Source organism: Elaeis guineensis, chromosome 3, assembly GCF_000442705.2.
Source record: "Elaeis guineensis isolate ETL-2024a chromosome 3, EG11, whole genome shotgun sequence".
Classification (NCBI taxonomy): Eukaryota; Viridiplantae; Streptophyta; class Magnoliopsida; order Arecales; family Arecaceae; genus Elaeis; species Elaeis guineensis.
The window spans coordinates 95,673,954-95,696,022 of record NC_025995.2 but is presented as its reverse complement, the minus strand read 5'-3'; the positions used below and the strand labels follow the sequence as shown (position 1 = coordinate 95,696,022).

The following is a 22,069-nucleotide window of genomic DNA, read 5'->3' as shown; positions in this document are numbered from 1 at the left end:
ACAGATTAACCCTGAAAAGGAATTCAGGTGAACCTATTGATGATCTCTATCATGTGCCTTTGAAACCTTTTTCCCTTTAAATAATTTTTGGTAAGCAGAATAAGTGTACCAACTACTTATAAGGTGATCTCATGAGGATTGACACTTCATGTGTCATAGCTAAAGATGGTTGGCCTCCTCACAGAAAGGCCAGAGAAACTGATCGCTTATCCGTCTACTCAAATGACTAAATTTCAGCTGACATTGGTTTCAAATGTTTAAATATACTATTATGAAACAATTCATAAAAAAAAACTGATATTCATTATGTTCAGGTTTGATTGGATGACAGAAAAAGCCCATCAAGCTAACCTCAAATTGATGCAGCAAGATCTGCTAGTAATGGCCAACATGATTATTGGGGGTGATACATCGGCCATACCGAAGACACAGGTCATTTGGAGGCCCTTTCCTCCCGATGCTCGGTTCGATCGACGCACCCGATGACCTCGGTCCGAAGCCCCCAAGTGACTATCAAGTCGGGCTATTTGGAGTAGCGACTTGTCATGATTCAACCCTAAGTGGTCTCACTACAACCCGGTCACATCCTCTCATTTAAAAATGGGAGTGGTCCTGGATAGAAAAAGTCATACCACCCTCAAAGCTTTCAATTGTCAACTCGCTACATTACTGGGGATGGCCTCCACGTACTATGAGGTGACAACACTCACCAACCTAAAGGACCAAGCATGCTGTTGAGATTATATTGAGGGGTAAAAAAATCTTTTATGACTTTCCCTCTCTCTCTCCAAAAGTCCCACCTCACCTATATAAAGAGATAATCCGAAGACCCTCAAAAAGGTATGCCTTCTATCTCTCTCGTAAATCTCGCTCTTTTCCACCTACTGCAGAAAATCTGACTTGAGTGTCGAAGAGTCTCCACTGGAGCCAACTCCGACGGAGGCTTTTCTTGTAGGTCTGACAGCCGTTGACCCACCGGACGTCGTTTCGCTCCAGCACTTCCGACCCAGGACGGATTTCAGCCACAACAGATTGGCGCTAGAGGAAGAGCCTTGCGTACTTTTGGAAAAGAGCGAGCAACCCATTGTCATGCTACCGCGAAGAGCATTCTTGAGATATTCTAACTCAAGGCACATTCGCCGGCAGAAGCTCTGATCAGAAATTATGCTCTGCATTAGCCACCGGAGGCAGCCTCACAACCCCCTCTATCGACTCTTCAGAGAAACAAGCTGGCCCACGCTGTGCAACTATCAAGCTCTGCCTCGTTAAACGAGATGCGCCCCTCCCTTTAAGCTCTCCTGGTTAGGCTTAAAAGCGGGGGGTAAATAATTTAAATCCGGAGGACACAAACTTATTGATGGGAAGGAGTGACCGTTTTATCAAAAAAACTTTGTCGCACCACCTCAACGGCATCAAGTCTCCAAAGATAAAATTGGCCGAACATCCGATCTTCAGAAGAAGCCTCCTTCCACTCTATGGATCCTCTTTCTCTTCCCATGGCTTCTCCTCTTTTCAAATATACATTAAAAGAAGAGAGAGAAAGAAAAAAGGAGAGAAGGTCTGTCAGAGATCAAAGGAAAAAGGAAAAATAAAAATATGCAAGGGATTTCGAACTAATCACAATGTTCTCTCTTATCTACACACCATTATGATGGGACTCTACATCATTATTTATTTAATGTCACTCCCATAAATATCCTTTTCTTCTTCTTATCAGGCTAGGGAAGACTTCTTAAAGAAAGTCCCGTAGGTGATCTGTGAGTTCATAAATTGTGCCGAACCCAACTGCTCGAGTGCTTCCTTATCCACGGCCACAAATCAAATGGATCGATTAACGTCCCCCCAGGCACTCCCGGTTGAGTTCAATAAATGGGGGGGCATGCAATCCGAATTAGAAGAAGAAGCAAGCTTCAAAAGACTTACATAAAATTTTTTGGTAAGGAGTTCTTAAATCCTTATTTTTCACTTTATTTTCTTTCCTTTTGGAAAAGGCTGTCGGCCTGTGAGCACCCAAATCAAGGTGGAGGCCAAAGTTAAAATCAAAGCCAAAGTCAAAGTCAAAATCAAGGCCGATGCCGAAGTTAAAATTAAGACTAATCCAAAGCCCAGAATCAGGTCAATCTGAAGTCAGATCCAAGCCGACCCGAAGTCAGATTCAGACCGATCCAAAGTCCAGAATTAGGCCAATCCAATCCAAAGCCAGATCCAAGCCGATCTGAAGTTAAATCCGAGTCGATCCGAAGTTAGATCCAGACCAATCCGAAGTCCAAAATCAAGCCGATCTAAAGAGAAAACAAGTCCAAACTAAGGCAAAGCTTAAGCCCAAGCTGAGGCAAAGAATAGGAAGGAGTCTAGCAGGATTCAAGGGCTCTCCAACAAAAATAACTTCTATGGTAATAAGCACCCAAGCCTCTTCCACTATTCCGTTTTGTGCAAAGCGACGGGTCCTTGAGCACTTAGCAAAAACTTAAACCTGAAGCTGGAGTGAGGACAACAACCCAAAGTCAGGCTCCTAGAGGCTACAATAAAGCAAGCCAACCAAAGACAAACCAGGGTAATACAAATCTAATCACCTATCCTTTTTTTCACCAAAGCTCACTTAATTGGAAGGCCCAACCAGAGCTGGTCTGGTAAGTTTTCTTGTCTTCTGTGTGTAGATCAGCAAATCAAAACCTCGGCAGCTAAGCAGTGGGGGGCAACCCATGCAGACTCCCCGAAGGCCGAACTTGTTATTCAAAAAGTCAATGCCTCTGAAGACCTTAGCTGTCCGGGATGAAAGGACCTCGGTGACTAAGCAGAGAAGTGCTACCTATCCGGACCCCCCGAAGGCTGAACATATTATTCAATAAGTCAACACCACTAAAAACCTTAGCCGATCGAGGCATGAAGACCTCACTTTTCAGTGAGGAGCTGAAGCCATGCCAATTGAGTCGAGTGGGCCAGAATACGCCCCATGAGGCAGAAGCAGAAACTCACTAGATGAAGACCTCGATAGTTAAGCAATGGGGGGCAACCCATATGGACCCTCTGAAGGCCGAACTTGTTATTCAACAAATCAACGCCTCTGAAGACCTTAGCTGTCCGAGATGAAAAGATTTCAATGACTAAGCAGCGGGGGGCTGCCTATCCAGACCCTTTGAAGGCCAAACTTGTTATTCAATAAGTCAATACCACTGAAAACCTTAGTTGACCAAGGCATGAAGACCTCACTTTTCAGTGAATAGTCGAAGCCATGCCAGTTGAGCCGAGTAGATCAAAGTACAATCCATGAGGCGGAAGCCGAAATCCACTGATCGAAGACTTCGATAGCTAAGCAGCGGGGGGCAACCCATGCAGACCCTTCGAAGGCCTAACTTGTTATTCAACAAGTCAACACCCCTGAAAACTTTAGCTATCCGGGATGAAAGGACTTCGACAACTAAGCAGTGGGGGGCTGCCTATCCGGACCCTCCGAAGGCCGAACTTGTTATTCAACAAGTCAACGCCACTGAAGACCTTAATTGACTGAAGCATGAAGACCTCGCTTTTCAGTGAAGAGCCGAAGCCATGCTAATTGAGTCAAGTAGGCCAGAGTACGTCCCGTGAGGCGGAAGCCAAAACCCACTGGCCGAAGACCTCGGCAGCTAAGCAGTGGGAGGCAATTCATGCGGATCCCCCGAAGGCCGAACTTGTTATTCAACAAGTCAACACCCCTGAAGACCTTAGCTGTTCGAGATGAAAGGACCTGGGTGACTAAGCAATGAGGGGCTACCTAGCCGAACCCCCTGAAGGTCGAACTTGTTATTCAATAAGTCAACGCCACTGAAGACCTTAGTGGATCGAAGTACGAAGATCTTACTCTTCAGTGAGGGGCAGAAGACCCCACTCTTCATGAGGGGTCAAAGAACCCACTCTTCAGTAGGGAGCAGAAGACCCCACTGGTGCAAAATCTAAGTATATTTAAGTTTGAAATGCAACGACACATGAAAACCGAAGCAATGAATACAGACGAAGGTGAAAATTTTCAATTCAAAATATTTTATTGATAACAGCTTGATTACAGAAAAAGGGACCCCATACGCCCGACGTCGGACCATGACGAGGCCGCCTATGCATGGATCTCCATGAGCGGCTGCGCTTCCGTGCACATGCCATGCCTCCATCGGACGATGCCGATGCTTTCCGAAATCTCCTGCAAGGAGAACCCAAGCCCCCCACACTTCTGCATGCACGCCCCGCCTTCATCAGATAATGCCGAAGCCTCCCAACACTGAGCTTTGCCGAAACGGCGACCCCGAGGTTGCTTATAGTGGCCCTTGAAGTCTCCTCGCGTCCCTCCCATGGCACCGAGACCGGCATCTGCGGGCCCGAGGCCCTCTGGCGCACCCACATGCACCTCGGGTTTGATCGATGCCTTCCTTCGACAGTATCGAGGCCACCGCCGAACATCAATGATGGCTACCAACCATCGGTGGGATCGATGCAAGATTATACCATCCGATCACCATCGCATGCATATCATAAGGACTCTTTGGTCGACAAAGATGAGATGAGTGCCGATCTCCATAAAAATTTGAAGCCCATCTAAGATAATGCCGGGGCCATAATTATAGAGAACTGGGTCCCAATTTGACCTTTGTCTCAGTTGCTCCGCTCAAAAAAATCGCAGTAAGCTCTCACAGAACCCCTTTTCAAGTAAATCATCAATGGAGGGGACTAAAAAACAAATTGATGTCGACTGCTAAAAGAGCCGATCCTATCCGGCCCTAATGTCAAATGCATGGAAAGCGGTCTCAGTCCGATCTATAATGTCAGTCGCCTCGATCATTTGGACCAATCCCACCTAGTACAATAGTAAAGATTGACCCTTTGCCCCCGCATGGGGCCTTGAGTCCCGCAACTATCAAGAGCTTATAGAGCAACAACCGCCAACTTATGCATCAGCCACCGACCTGCACACAGGCTACCAGGCCCTCCCTTCAGTGACTGCCATCCCATACTAGGACTAGCCTCTGTCTAGCTACCATATTTGAAAAAGTTAACAGCAAGCTCTCATTGCTCATAAGAGCAACAGACTGCAAATTAAGGTCCTATCAAACATCAAATCTGGGGGTAATAAATCGAAGCTATTTATTATGAAATGACCAACCATGCGACAAGTACATCACATTATTAATTTCTGGCTCATGTCTTCGGAGAAGCAGATCAATTCGTACTCCCTGGGCCTAATCCCAACTCAGGCCAGGGAGTAGGGAGTCATGTGTTAGGGGTGATACATCAACCGTACCGAAGACAGGTCATTTGGAGGCCCTTTCCTCCCGATGCTCGATTCAATCGGCGCACCCGATGACCTCGGTCCGAAGCCCCCAAGTGATTATCAAGTCAGGCTATTGGGGGTAGCGATTTGTTATGATTCGACCCCGAGTGGTCTCGCTGCAATCCGATCACATCCTCCTATTTAAAAATGGGAGTGGTCCTGGATAAAAAAAGTCACACCACCCTCAAAGCTTCCAATTGTCAACTCACTACATTAATGAGGATGGCTCCCACGTACTATGAGGTGACAACACTCACCAACCTAAAGGACCAAGCATGCTGCTCAAATTATATTGAGGGGTAAAAATGTCTTTTACGACTTTTCCTCTCTCTCTAAGGCTCCCACCTCACTTATATAAAGAGGTAATTCGGGAACTCCTAAAAAGGTATGCTTTCTATATCCTCCGTAAATTCTCGCTCTTTTCCACCTGTTGCGGAAAATCTGACTTGAGCGTCGGAGGATCCCTGCCGGAGCCAACTCTGGTAGGGGCTTTTCTTGTAGGTCCAGCAGTCGTTGATCCATCGGATGTCGCCTCACTCCAGCACCTCCCGCTCAGGATGGATTTCAGCCACAATGATCATAAAAAAATAAAATGTTCTTAACATGACAATTTCAAATACAAAACAGCCAACAATGGAAGATATTGCATCCTTGGATTATTGGGTTGATACGTAGTCAGAGACAAGCTAAAACAAACTCCTAGCCAATTCAAGCATATCCATCAACCATGAATACATCCCTAATCATGTCCATATTTGATATGTAGGTATCAGTTTGATAGACCTCAGAAATGTCCTGATGCACAGTAAATATTTCTTCTAAGCCAATATATTTTTGTTAATTTTTGTTAAATAGTTGGTACAGGATACAATGAAAATACAATCTGACTCCATCCTTGATGTGTCTCTAAATACTTTTAGGAGTTATCCAATTATGGGTAGAGCAAGTTTGGGCAAACAGCTCCTGGATGCACAGTGTTTAAGGTAATTAAAACTTCTTTTAGGTCTGTCCTTATGATGCTGCATATGTATCTTGTACTTATGTCCTATGTCCATCCTGCATGATCAAGCATTATATTTTCTTGTAAATAACCTTCTTTGCTTTCATATTTTTGTCAATTAGTGAAGAATGCTACTAAATCATCAAATTTGAAGGTAGAATGTAGATATTACATGCGATGTGATCTTAAAGCTCACATTTAAATTGCCTTCTCTCATGCAATAATATTATCTAGAATTAAAACTGTGGGTTCAGCTAATAATAACAAATGAAACTAAAATCACGCACTAAGATGAGATGAATGATACCACTATCTTACTTGCATTTATTGAAATAGTCACCTGCAACTGCAGTCTAACAACTTGCATCGCATTGTCATTCATCTTCTTTGATTCATCAGCAACCATTTCCAAGGATGTGAGACAAGATACAGGTGGAGTGGTTATTGAAGGCAGTGGACTCTGCATACTTGAGACAGGAGATGTTGATCGAGAAGTTGTTCTTGAAGTCGGAACAGAAGCAGAAACCATTTTTTTTGGAGAACCAGAAAATGCATTTGAAGACTTTAATGGGTAAGAGCTCCCCAATTTAGAGGTTTCATTCAGGATGGGAGGTAATCGACTATTATTCATTTCAGATTTCTTCAACTTGGAATGCCTGCTTTCGCCTTTGAAGGAACCAACTGAAGAAATCCTAGAGCATTGTCCATGCAATCTTGAAGAAACAGATTCTTTTTCAGTAATCTCATTGGAAATTTGTTTTTGGTTTCCATGTTGATGTTTTGGAATTCGAGAAACAATTCCTGACCCTGTGATCTTTTTAAGTTTAACATAGCATTCATTGCATACACGATAAGGTTTATTAACATTTGGTGCTAAAGATGCCTTTACAGATTTTCTGCTACTGCATGCTTTGCAGAAAAACAGACCACAGTTATAACAGTTATGACGCTTTCTTCTGAAACCAAATTGAAGGCGGCAACCAGAGCATACAGTTTGATCAGCACTTGACACCCATTTATGAAGGCAGATGACAGCAGTAAAATTTGCACCACATGCGACACTCTTAACTTGCTTGTCCTTCAAAGCTTCAACAAGTGTGGGCGTAGTACGATCATCGTTGTCTCCATGGCCTAACTGACCATTAGCTCCCTTACCCCAGGTGTAGATTTCAGTTCTAGAAGTCAAAACTGCAGCATGATAAGAACCACATGCTATTTCTTCAACAAAATTGTTTGAAAGTTTTCCTTCAATACATGTGGGAAGCTTTCCATCTGCTACAGGATTCCCAAGCTGTCCATGAACAGTGCTCCCCATCGTATAAACTTGTCCAGAAGTTGTGAGAGCAACAGTAACGTCATTCCCACAGGCCACCTGACAAAAGCTTGGCTCAGATAAAGCGGCCACACATGCTGGAACTAATCTAGGTTCTCTATCACCATGTCCAAGTTGGCTTTTCTCCCCTTCTCCCCATGTAAACAACTTTCCAGATGCAGGGTTACCATTATCTGTAGATTCCACTGTTATTTCCACAACTGCAGCAGTATGCCAGACACCACAAGCTGCCCTCACAGTGCGCAATCCCTTCAAAGCTTCCACTTCTCTCGGCATATTCGCGCTTTTACGGTCTCCATGGCCTAGAGCACCAAATATACCATCACCAAATGTGAATAACTGCCCAGCAGATGTTACAACGGCTGTATGCCACGGTCCACAAGATACTGATGTCACAAGCAGGCCTTCCATTTGACCAGCTACTAGTTTAGGAATCCAATGACTAGCCTCACTTCCATGCCCAAGAAGACCAGAATTGTGAATACCATCACCCCATGTGTAAAGGTCTCCTGACAAAGTGACAGCACATGTATGAAACTCTCCACATGCTACAAGTTCAATGTTCATACCACCTAGAGCATCAACAAGCTTTGGTTGGGAAACATCAGCATCTACACCATGTCCAAGCCTGCCTCCCAGCTCTTCACCCCAACTAAAGACTTCACCCTGTTTGGTGACTAAAACCGCATGCCTACTACCACAAGCTATATGGTGGACATCGAGCATTACAGCTGATTCCAGAGCTTTTGGCAAAGGAGCATCTGTTTTGGTTGCATATGAACTTCCAATCCTATGAAGACCACCACCAAGAACCCCCTCGCCTATGCCTTCTCCCCAGATGAAAATATCACCCAGGGCATCAAAATCGCCATGGCATGACCCGTTACTGGATGTGCTTATTGCACTAGATAAACTAACTCTAGAAGTTTCAACTGCAGAGCTCTGTCCGGTTGAATTATCCACACCTCCAGATGAGAGTGAACTCACAGAATTGCGTACCGACTCTGACTGAGTGGAGCTTTTGGTGGCTGCAGTGTATAGTATCACATCAGAAAATACCTTTGCGAAGCTGCTAACTGGAGGATTCTCATATGTCCTTGGGGCATCTCCAGCATCCTGAGGAAAAGAAAGGCGAAGCAAAATATATTTGATGGGATACAACAAATAAAATTTTGAAGAGACAAAATGATCCAACCTTTTGGAATGTATAAGTATCACAAGATGGTGAAATCAGTGGAAGACTTCTTTGAGCAAGTGTATTTGGATCAGATATTCTTTGTCCTTTTGATTCTGATTTCTTCTGATAATTTCCACATGAAATTAAGGCCTTCAAACCAACAAACCAAACTTCGGCTTCATCCTTGTCCTTGCAAATCTGTCATCACAATCCCAACGAACTATGAGGTGCCAATTTATAAAGCATGCAATGCAAGTTAGAATTTGTAGTTGCCAAGAAAGAGAAATGCATAAAAGAAATCTAATAGGATTTATCAAAGAAAAAGAGAATTTTTTGCAGAAATGGCACAGCTTATTTCCCTTTTTTCATATTTGGCCACTTCGTTTTATGGGCGGAAATTGCCTGGTTTCAAAAGTAGTGGACACTTTTGCCACTGGTTTCATAGATGCACTTCAGACATTCAATATAAAAAACATGTTCATCTAGCACTCAAGAAATATGCTCATGCAGTTTTTATCAATAAAAGAGTGCGCCAAATATATAAAGTATATGCATTTAACTCCACTTAAACACATGGCTACAGTGTATCTGCTGGAGCCAGGGGCAAAAGCATCCAAAAATTTCAATACTGGGTCATTCCTGCAAAACAATATAAAAGTGGTCCAAATTTGTAAAACAGAAAATATGGTCAGTTATCTCTGCAAAATTCCTGAAGAAAAATTAAACCCAAAATCATATTTCACAAGAACATAGCCAAACAAGAAGATATCCCACCAGATCTAGAGACCTGTCCTTGGTTATAAGTGAAAATGACTGGTATTCCTTATCAGGCCTTGGATATCGCTGAAATATAGGCTGAAAAGAAGGGAAAAAAATGAAAATTAAAATATTCTTCAGCCTATCATAAAGATCAAATGAGATGGTACAAAAATTCAAACCACTTTTTGCAATATATCTATATGATCAAACAAACTCCTTAGTCCATTTCCAGCATTCTAGTTTCATCTCAAAACTACATATCAACAATTTCATTGTGAGTTATTAGTTATAGTTACATGTTGTTGTTTATATTGGAATATAGCTTCCTATCAAGAGACTTGGGAAAAAAACATTACTTCATCATCCAATATGCTCTCACACAATTACATTTGTGGGCCATTTATGGTTTCAAGGCCCTCCAACTGTAAAAATATAAACTCAGAAGGCTGACGTTGTGTGAAACTTGCTATGAATAAGAATGATAACTGTGTTCTCCCATATTAAGATCTCATAGTCAAGTAAAATGTATTGATTTGAACATATGTGCTTTAATGTAAAGCATGCATGAGAAGTTACACACGCAAATAAGGCAAGAAGAAATTTTATAATACATTTAACTTACAGTCCGTTGCCCAGGTATAATTTTTGAAACATGATTTAGTATAAGTTGTTTCTCCACTTTTCCTGAATACCAAATCAATGTGGACTCATCCTGAAATCAAAAGAAAAGGCCTCATCATGTTAACTAAAGGAACTCTTGGTTCTGCAATACTTCTAGGAGCATATCAGATGCATAAATGAATAAAACATAATAATAAGGGTTTGCTTTGGCAGAACTGCACTAATGAAATTTTCTGTTACTTGGATAAGGTAATTAAGATTTAAAACTTTTAACAACAAAAGAAGCTCTTGACTCCAAAATACTTCTAGGAACATATCAGATGCATAAGTAAAAAAATATAATAAGGGTTTGTTACAGCATAACTGCACCAATAAAATTTTCTGTTCCTTGGAAAAGGACTGTGAGATTTAAAACCTTTTTAGGGAAAAAATGTGAGTATGAGACAAGATGATGTGTTTGATCATGCATGATTTCTTTATGATTGGAATCATGCTTCGCATACTCTTTATTGGTAATGAGATTGTTTTTTGTAATTTCCTAGCTGGACATGATCTTGGAATGATATAAAGGAAACTTTTTTTATTTATACCCAATTTTTGCACAACGTTGGCTTCTTACCGTGGTTCATGCCCATTAGAACTTGAGTAGCAAGCACCAGAACTTTTTAACTCTTTTGGATCCTCCTAGGCTGGTAACAGGATGTGCAACCAGCTGTCTCGAACTGTGGCGCACCTTCCATGGAGGGAAAAGAGAGAGGAGACATCTCTTCATGCAAAATATCCAAAGTTCTTTATAGGTCCTTTCAGTTTTTTCTCCTTAATGACTGGGTCATAGGCATCTTCCATTGAAGGCAACACAAGAAATTGTGACTTGGCCATAGACTATAATTTGGGGTACATGGTGAGCGAAATTGTGTTTTGTTGATGAGACTCTCTGTAATCTTCTAACTCATAAAAGTTACAATTTGATAAGTTTTATCACCTGTTTTTACCATTTTCTATAGTCATCATAGAACTGTCACTCCAGGAAATCACTGAATTTAACTGGAACTGATCATAGAAATGCAATCATAGTGCTGCCATGTGTATCACTCAAAACCATCATAATCCTTTAAATAAGTGGAAACGTACGGTCAGATATTGAAAATGACTAGGCTAAAACAATGAAAATATCCATCCAGTCACCCTAGAAAGCATTGTAGCATAAACAATATGAGCACTTCTCATCAGTAAGAAATATCTAAATTGAATTATGATACAGGGGAATGATTCAAAAGAACATTAAGAAAACAAATTAATATTGAAACATACTCTAATTCTAACACAACTTACATTAGAAAGCCTGAAAGGGCAAAATTTTGGCTTTCCTCTGCGTCCATACTTAAGTAAACATGCTCCTTTCTTGAGGGCTATAATTGCCTGATCATCCAATAAATTTATAAATAAATAAAATGATGTCATATTACAATGCAAGAAAAGAGCATCCTGCCGGTCATGGTAACTTTAAGAGTAATGAATGCCTTGTTTTTCAAAAATGGACCTGGCAGTTGCTTCCTTCCACTGGAAGAAGGTTTTATTTTACCCTTGAAGGTGTTTTCCGGAACGTGCAACATGGGTAATTGATATTGTTTGGTGGAATTGCCCACATTGTAGGTTTATAAAAGAAGGCAATTTAATCCAAACCTTGTTATTAACACTACATTAATATCTAACATCCACCAACACTGATTTCTTGAAGAAACTATTCGCCAATAATAAACTAAAAGAGGCCAATTTCTTAAATCCAACTATTTGGATTTTCAAATACTATTTTTTAAGGGCTGTAACCTCAATCGGTAGAAGATTTTAGGATTCCTCTCTTTCAAGTTGTTGCAGACAGAACTATCATAGTATAAGAACTACTGGAACAAGTTATGTAATACAAAATTTTAAAATGCATAGACATATGATATCTCATAGATAAAAATCCAACAGTGATATCTTAAATGGATTATGGTAGAGAATCATTAATTTAAAAGCACAAGAAATGAATCATATCATGATTATAATTTCTGGTAATGAAAGAGAGGGCAATTGAATTCATAAGGATGACATCTAGATAAAAAAGTGTCCAACAATGCTGATTCTGTTGCTTAGCTATGAGTGTTTTGGCCTGTGAATGGAAGAACCAGAGGCATGTAAGATCTGCCAAATAGCTAGAGGCAAAGTGACGCACATACAACTCTAATGGTAATAAGCATAAGGAACATAATTTAAAGAAATTTTGCAAAAGAATTATTGGAAGGCCCCCAGGTTAATTTCCAAATGATCCATGCTCCTATAATCAAGAAGAATTGAAGTAGAAATAGCAGTGCTGCCACTATCATCTGGTACCTTCCCTTTTATCAATGATTCTTTATCAAACTAAAGGAAGATGAAAGTAGATGGGGGGTTTATACTTCAATGGGAGCGAAAAAAAATAATTCAGTGGCACAAGATATTTTTTACAAAAAGAGAGTAGAGAAGAATTCTCACTTTGCCCAAGAAATTCTAACACCATATGGATCAACATTAACATAGCTGGATACCTGTTCGATATCCCTCTCGAGGGAACCAGATCTTACGGAATCTGCCATCTGCGATCTAATGTCAGGCATTGCATGCGTGAAGAACACCACTCCTCTGAACAATAAGAAGAATACGACAGCATCTGAACCTGCCCCGTAAAAGAACATGTAGCACGTTTTGTTCTAGAGAAGAGAAATGCAGATTATTCATCTACCCATTAGATTCAAAGCCAATTCGAACCCAAATTCAGATTCAAGCCATCTCAAGCCAGTGATTCACCCCGAGTTAAGTTCTTTGAAGATTGAAGCCCAGGAACCGCTTGGGAACCGGTCCCAATATCGGAATGCATGCATTGTAACCACAGAACTCCTAAAGAGATCAATGGATGGCAAAACTAAGAGATAAGATCATTTGCAACTCTTCTTCCTCACAAAACTCTCCATTAGAAAGTATAAATCCACGCCCATCTGGATAGCTTCCGCGATCCAAAATAGCTCAAATTTCTCGAAGGCCCTGTAATCCCGCAAATTTGATCTGAAACACATCGAATCGCATAAAAATCAAGCAAAAGCGAGCCCCAGAGGCATTTAAACCTCGGAATCCTTTAGGATTACATCAATGGCGGAAAGAAGCTACCTCGTCTCGAAGATCCAGGGAATGGCGCCACCAAGCACGGCAATTTCCTTCGAATCCGAGGTCGTTCGGCTCGGACCGACAAGGGGACGCGATTGGCGCCGTTGGCGGGGGAAAATGTAGGGACTGAATCGAAGGATTCAGGAGGACCTCGTTGCGAGAAGTTCTTCGGATCAAGGGCTTCGCCCAAATAGTAGAAGAAAATGGCGAGAAAGGATCAAAGAACGGAGGGGGAACTATCGTATGCCGGGAGAAACAGAGGTGTCTAACGTGCACCTCTCCCTCCATTTCTTCCATTCTTACACGTCAGCATAAACCCCGCGAAATCATCGATATGGAATTCATGAAACACGCAGCGCCTACCCCGGGATTCAAATAACGACCATTATAACTCGACGTTACAAATGACCACCAGCCCCAATGCAAAGGTTTGCTGGTCAGCCCATTAAGCCTAGCCCATTTATTTTAAAAAAATCAACAAATTATCGGCTAGGTGGAACGTTGAACAAGCTGCCAGTTTTTGCTTGCAAGCCATGGACATAGGCACGAGCCAATTTGTCCGGATAGAGATCTCTGGCAGGAAAGAAAGTTTAATTTCCTTTCCGAGTACCGCTGATTTTGAATAGAAAAAAATATATTTATTTTTTAAAAAATTATAAAAATATTCTTTCAATTTTATTTCAATTTCACTTATATCCTAGATATTTTAAAAAATATTTGCCTCTTCTAATTATCGATATATTCTATATAATCTAGTCATTCGCTTACCAGCAAATGGTATTATCTCTTTCTTAATGAATAGAAATGATTCTCGCTCATGGATAGGTTTGAAGGAGGATAAGGAAGAAAAAGAGATGGTAGAAGAATGGATAAAAATGAAAGGAGCCTCCATGGAAGAGGAAAAATGGATGAAGAGAACAAAAAAAAAAAAAATGGAAAGAATGGATTGCTGGTGAGAAGGGACGAATGTGGAGGGGGCCATCGTAGAGGATCAGTCTCGTGGATAGGTTTGGAGGAAGAAAATGATAAGAAAGAGAAGTGAATGAGGAGAAGAGGGAGGATAGAAGGGGCTGCTAGCAAAGAATGAGTTGGAGGAGAAGAAAGAGGAGGAAGAGAAAAGGATAGGAAGGAAGGAGAGGGACAAAGGTGAATTGTTGACGAAAAGAGATAGAGATGGAAGGAGCCATCATGGAGAAAATGGCTTATGAGTGATTTGAAGGAGAAGAACGAGGAGGAAGGAGAGGTGGTGGATGAATGGATGAAGATAAAGGGAGCCGTCATGGAGGAGGAGAAATAGGTGAAGAGGAAGGAGAGGAGAAAGGAGAGAGAAAAGAGAAACACTAACGATGGAAGAAGAGGGCGCCAATTAGAGAGGAGGGAAGGAGGGAGAAAATAGAAATAAAGATATTTTTATTATTTTATAAAATAATGGTATCATACGATGATCACGTGATATTATTTCGTTAATGAAGATAGATAGCTGAACTATATTGAAATACATCGATAACTAGAAGGGTTAGTTTGATATTTTTTAAAATACATAGGATATAATGATATTAGGATCAAGTTGAGGAAGTGTTCCTCTAATTTTTTTCTTTTTTTCTTAAATAATACGATAATTTTTTATTAAGTAGTTCAAAGCACATGTCGTAGAACTGTTCTGACTAATAATTTCTCCCTAGGATGGCTTCACCCTTTAAGGCCTTCTACTTAACCCTCTTTCAATATTAAGGAATAATTAAAGGGCCATCTAGAATTTTTGTTCTCCTCTGATACGATTTCACCATGAAACTCTAGACTGGTTTTTTATGGACTTGAGAGACTAAGCTGTCTCCTTTAAAGCAGGGTTCAGCTTTAAGCGTGGAAATATCAATCTTTTAACTACTGGTATATAGTGGCACGGTGGGACGGAGAATTATTGGATGGAGCAAGTCTATTGTGGACCTAAGATGAAATCACTCTATGTTTTCTTTCTCTTTTTCCTTTTTATGTGTAACAGCACACAACCTAGGATGATTTCATCCTAGATCCACGATGAACCCTATCCATCTAGTAATTTCCCGATGGGACCTGGATAACAGGTCAGCTGCATGGAATAGCCTTTAATTCTGCTATGGTAGCAAACGGAGGTATGCTATTACATATCATCCTTCAAAGCAGCACAGCCAGGCCAATCCCTACTTGAACCATGCTCTGACTCTCGTCTCAGCCCCCATCTTTCCCGGTTGTCATTTAGACAATCAGAATGTAGTGCCTAGCCGTTATAACAGGTTATTGCCACCTTATCTTAGGGACGTAAGAACAATGCTAGATAGACCAAGAAAACAGTTGGGAAATATCTGCACATATTGGCAATCTCTAATGGTTAACAGGGCACAGAAAAGAAATGATAGCAAGCATGAGAGCATTACAAGCACTGTTCTCTGCATGCAAGTCAGCTCGCCTTGCAGGTTCAACCTCACAATAAGGCATCTGAATCAGAATAAGGAGCACATAAATTCAAGTATTACTGCTTACCGACAATATTTAAGCCTAAAGCTTGGTCTTCTATTTGGACACCCTGAGCACTACTCGAGCAAACAAAATCAGATGACAGAAAAATAAAATAAAAGATAGACATGAGCACAAAATAGAGCATCTCTTTTCGTTGTAATGAACAAAGATATCATTCCTACAATAACAATGAATTAACCCACTTTTTCTCCAAGTGCATCATCAAGAAGCAATTGATGAAACAAAATATGCTTCCCTAGAGAGGCTGGCATATGAACCAGCCGATGCGGCAATGCTGTCCAAGTATCACATGCATAACCAAACACTCCGTAAGAAAAAACTTACAAGAGATACAAACTATATAGTTATATTAGTACACGAAGTCAATGTTTAATGGTTACTTGGCATACATCATGATGGTAGGAACTCCGTTCTTAAAGTGAAGGGACAATGTTGGACAAACTGATGACATTTGAAGCACTTAAAGTACAGCTATTTATCCACAAGGTCAAAAGATTCAAGTGCATTCTCACTTTAGTGCTCAAATATATTCGCTGATTACCAAGAACAAAACCTTCAAGATAACTGATGGCTGAATGGAGACGCTGACTTATGTCAGCTCACAAGAGAACAGAATTACAATTCTAAGTCCAATATCTATTATCGTCATCATTAAAGATCATAAAACTGCTGTTCTCCCAGCTATTTGATTCGCTTTGAGGCTGCACTTCATTGAATGTCACATGCCTATTACTCCCCCAAGACTTGGATTCCTTCCCAACCACCTTGTCACCAAATGTCTCACGTTTGTTGCTCTTCTTGGGCTTTGTTATCTTTTCAGTCTGCAAATAACACAGAAATATTTGGGACAAACATACTAGCGATCTGATGAGAATTTAAAGGCATTCTGCTGATCACCTTTAAAAGAGAAGATGAGAACAAAAGAGAGCTTATTGGCAATAAGACTATTGATTTAACCTAGAAGCTTAAGCCAAAAGACTAAAATGAGGTTAGAGTAGATTAAGTTTTAAATTTAGACAAAAATAGCAAATAAAATTAATAGATCATAATGTAATTCAATGTTTTAACAAAGGAACAGGGAGGACTTTCTGAATGTGTATTACATGTTCAGTAGGTGTATTGCACTTGAATCAGACTTTAAAAGACAAAATGAAACCACATCTCATCCACAATGGTTGCTTTAAGATTTGATTTGACTAATAGGGTTTTTCCAGGCAAACTGGATCAACAATTTGACAGACACAATCTATATGAAATATGTTGAGATCAAGTTAGTTAATTATATAATAGCATATCTTGCAAGAAACTTACAAACATAATATAAATGAACGACCGTATTTCAGTTACAATTAACAACACAAAAACATGATCAACTACATAAATATTTTTTCTAGGTTTGAGAAGGGTCCAATGAGTTGGAAAAGTAATTAAGAAATGGAACAGGGAGGACTTTCTGAATGTGTATTGCATGTTCAGTAGGTGTATTGACTTGAATCAGACTTTAAAAGGAAAAACGAAACCACATCTCATCCACAGTGGTTACTTTAAGATTTGATTTGACCAATAGGGTTTTTCCAGGCAAACTGGATCAACAATTTGATAGACACAATCTATAAGAAAGATGTTGAGATCAAGTTAGTTAATGATATAGTAGCATATCTTGCAAGAAAATTACAAACATAATATAAGTGAACGACCACATTTCAGTTATGATTAACAACCCAAAAACATGATCAATTACATAAATATTTTTTCTAGGTTTGAGAAGGGTCCAATGAGTTGGAAAAATAAATGGAAGTATCAGTTTCTGAAGTCAGGTTGGATCTGGATCAGGTCTTGTGTGATCTATAACCAATCAATATACCAATAAGATAAGATCATCTGGAGCCAAGCCGCATCCAAATGATTCATGCTCAGACCAGACCAGATCATATCGAGTTAGTTTTGGATCAACATAAGTCAACTGAATCCACTTGCAGTCCTAAGTTAAGAATCTCCTGTTTCAGCATTCAAAAGAATGAAGGAGTATAATGGTATACCATGTTTATGAGCTTCTTAAATGCTCCCGGTCCATTTTCTTCAATAAATTTCTCTGAAGCCGACAAAACATCATCAGCTCTGCTGAATATATTCTTCTTCCGTGGAATATACCAGATGTTGACTGTCTGCTGGTTCACAAACAATGGCCTCACGTAATGCTGATAAACATATGCAGCACCACTGAAGTAAGGTAAGACCAACCAACAGTTGAATGCCAGCTTTGCATAAGGCCAAAAAGGAAACCTGTAGTAAAACATACATCACAACATAGACTTGGTAAATTATTGCATAATCACAACATAAACGGGGATGCAGATGATTGGAACCAAAAATTTCATTTGTTTCTTTTTTTTTTTTTTTTTTGGTTTGAGAACTAGGAAGCGAGCAAGCCCAGCCCACATCAGGTTGGGGCAGGATTCAAACCCAAAAATAGTGGTTACTGAAATGTTTTTAAATGATAAGAATTTAGAAAGATAGAACAGTAGTTATTTTTCCTACACAAGTTGTTACATGATGGGCCATCATGTGTGCTTTTATGGCTTTCACTAAGCCTCAAGGTCCAGCACAGATATCACTCCTACGAAGTTAAAAAATTCCAGCACTTAGTCAAAATAAAATTCGAATGGATCCTCATCTCTAATGCATGTCTAGAGATCCAGACACAGGAGAAAAGCTAGTTAGTCATTGTCTATTGATTCCACTAAATAAGCCTCTTCCTTCTGTGGGTTTGCATATGTAAATTACGAGTTAAACATCGTAAAGGGCTGAACAATCATGCAAATATATAATAGTTTTGGGGTTCAGGATTGTTTGACAGTATGATTACAACATCCCATGCAAAATCAAACATCAGAAAAACAAAATTAAATAAAGGATGAAAGAGAATTCAGTTATACAGATCTAGAGAACAGTCGTGGCATCAGAAAAGCAAATACCATTCAATGACTTTAGCAAAAGTGAGCTCAAACAACGTAATCAGAGAATACAACACCCAATAGGTGAGCCATTGCTGATCATCAACAGATGATTTAGTTTCTATTGCCTTCACTGATGCATACCTGTCAAAAAACCAAGGATAATTGCATACTCATGACAAATATGTAGACCAATGTCATAACAAATCACTCCAACATCTTGCAAGAATTGAAATAGGACTGCTACTTACAAAGGATAAACAAGTGTAACCAAAGGCCTGCATGTCAAACAAACACAAAAAGAAGTCAAAATGATAAAAAAACTAAAATAAATAAATAACAGATAGACTCTAGAAAGGATGATTGGTAACAGATCTAGAAAAGCCATTTTCAGATAATGATTTATAAATTATATAACTAGAATATAACATTGCTGACATAGGAAATAAGCCTCTAGAGATTACCACTTTGAGTGCTGCTTTTCAACATTTTTCAGCATCAACAATAATGTAGGTCACCCAAACCACCAGACATCACCACCAGAACCAATTCATATAGTTGATGTCAAGATGACATCGAGTCACAAGAATCTACTTGTTGTGGGGGGATGGCATTATTAATCCTACATTAGTTGTAAGTCAAGAGGGAGTCTAGCTTATATGGAATGAAATCTTCTCTCTCCCGTGAGTCACCTTTTAAAAGGCAAAACCGTGAAGCCCCATGCCATGGACTAGAGGCTGAAGCGGACAATACCTCATGCACGCAGAAGCGGAGATCGATACATCCGAGCCACGAGCCCTTAACTGCAATATTGACGTCGACTGTGAGAACCTCCTCCTACCCACCCATAGACTCCCTCTTGACTGGGGGGCTAATGTTGTGGGTGGGACAACATTATTAGTCCCAATTGGTTGTAAAGCAAGGAGAAATCTGGCTTATATGAAATGAGACATTTTCTCCCTCATGAGGTATTTTTTAAAAGATAAAATTGTAAGGCCCTGTGCCATGGGCCAAAAGTCAAAGCGGACAATACCGCATGCATGCGGGAGCGAAGATTGACAGATCCGAGCCACGAGCCCTTGACCGCAACACTACTTAATCTTCTATGGAGATTTTAGTCTTTCAATTGTGCTATATACATAACCCATTTTAAAGGGGGAAAAAAAGCTTTGATGGTTATGGTGAAGGCGCTTTAAATCAGTGGCTAAGAACTCATCATGATAGAGTTTCATCTGACTGAAATTTTGCTGTAACTTCCTAAACTTTATGCCATGATCATAAGCTTAGCAGTACGCCTTTTTTTTTTCTTTTGGAGAACATTTAGCCGTATGCATTGGTCTGGTATCCCAGCCACTTACCATCTCTCCTATCTAATTAAAGTGAGATAGGTTGATTTTATGTATTATTACAAGCCATCATCAATTGCTTCCCGAGAAGCCACCTTGCTTTACTAAGTCATCTACCATTAACTTGCATTTTAAACTACAATCTTAAAGGCTTTGCATCATCCAAATTGAGGGAAAAAGCCAGCATAGTTATGCATATAATGATAAATAATAAAGAAAAAATTCGGAAGATCAAAGTTCATTTCTTTTCAAGCAACACGGTAAAAGCTAAAAAAATAACGCAGAAGAAGCATGGAACAAGCCTGAAGCACAAAACAGATGATACATTTTTCTCTTCTAACGTCGTATGCTCACCTAGGAAGAAAATCTGGCAAACACATTTCAATCGATAGCTAAAAATTTAATTTTTGGCAGCAAAAGAACGAACAAAATAAGACCTTCGCATCAAAAAAAAAAAAAAAATCCTAGATCATCAAAACGACTTCACAAACCAGTATTCTTCCACTAGATCAGCAAAACTACTTCCCATTAGGAAAGGGGAAAAATATGATCTAATTGACTCTTTTCCTGATCGGATTAACAAAGAAAAAGAGCATCTGAAATACTTCACAAACTCAAAAGAAGGATAAAACTCGGATTATTTGAACTAACTTACCAACAAGAAAAATACAAAGTTTTCAGTGAAAAATGGAAAAGAAAGGCAGCAGAAGAGACTAAAACTGGAATTTAAAAAAAAAAAAAAAAAAGAATAGCACGTAGAAAACAAATGGATCTCTTTCTTTTGCGAGGGGAATGCTTACCCAGCCAGAACATCAATGTTCTTTGCCACGACCTTGAGGAAAGATCCAGATCCCATTTACTTCTCTCTCTACTCCACGTCTCCACCCTCTCCCTTCCTCTCTTCTATTTGAGATCCTTTTTGAGAGAGAAGCGGCTTTGCCTGATCTCGGTCTCAGCCCGCAGAGAGACAACAGCAGAAATATAAAATGGAACAAACAAAGGAACCTATAAAAATGCACGCTCTTTTCATTCGCGGAAACACCTCCAAAGGCTCGTCTCGTTTTACCCACAAAAAAAAAAGGCTCGTCTCGCCTTTCCCAGACCGAGAGAGTAAAGCGAATGTACCAATCACTGACGAATTAAAAAAAGAAAAATAAAGAATATATATATATTATCCTTTAATCTGTGAATTGGGGTAGCCCGGTACCAGTAGCCGTTGTGATGGAGGCTTTTTCTTTTCTTTTCACCTTTCTTTTTTTTTTTTTTTGGCTGCGAAACCATTTATGCATTTATGCCTCTGATTCTTCTTATTATCACAGAATTACCCATCTCATTAATCTGGAGCCAAATCCAACCAGAATCAAACCATCCTTTTGTTAAACTGGCGAGGGATCATATCATCTGAGTAACTGCTAGATTGTTGCATTACTTCATGATCAATCTCCCATATATTTTGATGCTTAAACTTCACGTCAACTCTAGACTTTGTATCACCAACATTATTACACTATTAAATACCATGTAAGACCCATATTGAAATGGTGGCAATACAATGATGAGTCACTCAAGAGAGCTCAATTTTAGATGCTATATAAGCATGTGCATTATGCATTATCCCCCACATCCATTTTTTGCCTGATTTCATCTTTCTTTTTTTTTTTTTTTCCTCTTTCGTGGGACGTAGAGATAGAACTTCTCCTGTATTAGAATTATCCTATCCCTAATATCTAATAATCAGTCATTCAAAATTTAAACCCAAAATATCTAATGGTTAATAAGAGGTATGCCCATCAGAACTACTTAGTTCGTGTCTACTTTCATCTATTACCCTGTTGTCACACTACTTTCATCAGAACTTTGAATACAGAAAACATAATAATTATTAAATT

At 39.8% G+C, this 22,069-nt stretch overlaps 2 protein-coding genes across 3 annotated transcripts in view; both read right to left on the bottom strand.

Moving 5' to 3' along the window:
• The window catches only part of LOC105041789 (PH, RCC1 and FYVE domains-containing protein 1-like), a 28,513-nt gene extending 14,911 nt beyond the window's left edge, over positions 1 to 13,602 (bottom strand). Inside the window, exons 1-7 of the mRNA XM_019849077.3 lie at positions 13,370 to 13,602; positions 12,754 to 13,267; positions 11,519 to 11,605; positions 10,188 to 10,277; positions 9,581 to 9,661; positions 8,825 to 9,004; positions 6,637 to 8,745 (exon numbers count right to left, since the gene is read on the bottom strand). Coding sequence (XP_019704636.1) covers positions 6,637 to 8,745; positions 8,825 to 9,004; positions 9,581 to 9,661; positions 10,188 to 10,277; positions 11,519 to 11,605; positions 12,754 to 12,900 — 2,694 coding nt within the window. The 5' untranslated portion in view covers positions 12,901 to 13,267; positions 13,370 to 13,602. The remainder of the gene's footprint in view (positions 1 to 6,636; positions 8,746 to 8,824; positions 9,005 to 9,580; positions 9,662 to 10,187; positions 10,278 to 11,518; positions 11,606 to 12,753; positions 13,268 to 13,369) is intronic.
• Positions 13,603 to 16,208: 2,606 nt separating this feature from the next.
• Positions 16,209 to 21,911, bottom strand: LOC105041719 (HVA22-like protein a). 2 transcript variants are annotated; one of them, XM_010918723.4, is made up of 5 exons: positions 20,981 to 21,911; positions 19,086 to 19,112; positions 18,856 to 18,978; positions 17,920 to 18,163; positions 16,209 to 16,701 (listed from the first exon to the last, which is right to left on the bottom strand). In XM_010918723.4, exons 1-5 carry the CDS (start codon positions 21,034 to 21,036, stop codon positions 16,504 to 16,506), a joined length of 648 nt encoding a protein of 215 aa, XP_010917025.1. In that variant the 5' UTR covers positions 21,037 to 21,911; the 3' UTR covers positions 16,209 to 16,503. The 2 variants fall into 2 exon arrangements, with proteins under 2 accessions (XP_010917025.1, XP_073110147.1); XM_073254046.1 differs by lacking the exon at positions 19,086 to 19,112.
• Positions 21,912 to 22,069: the final 158 nt, after the last annotated feature.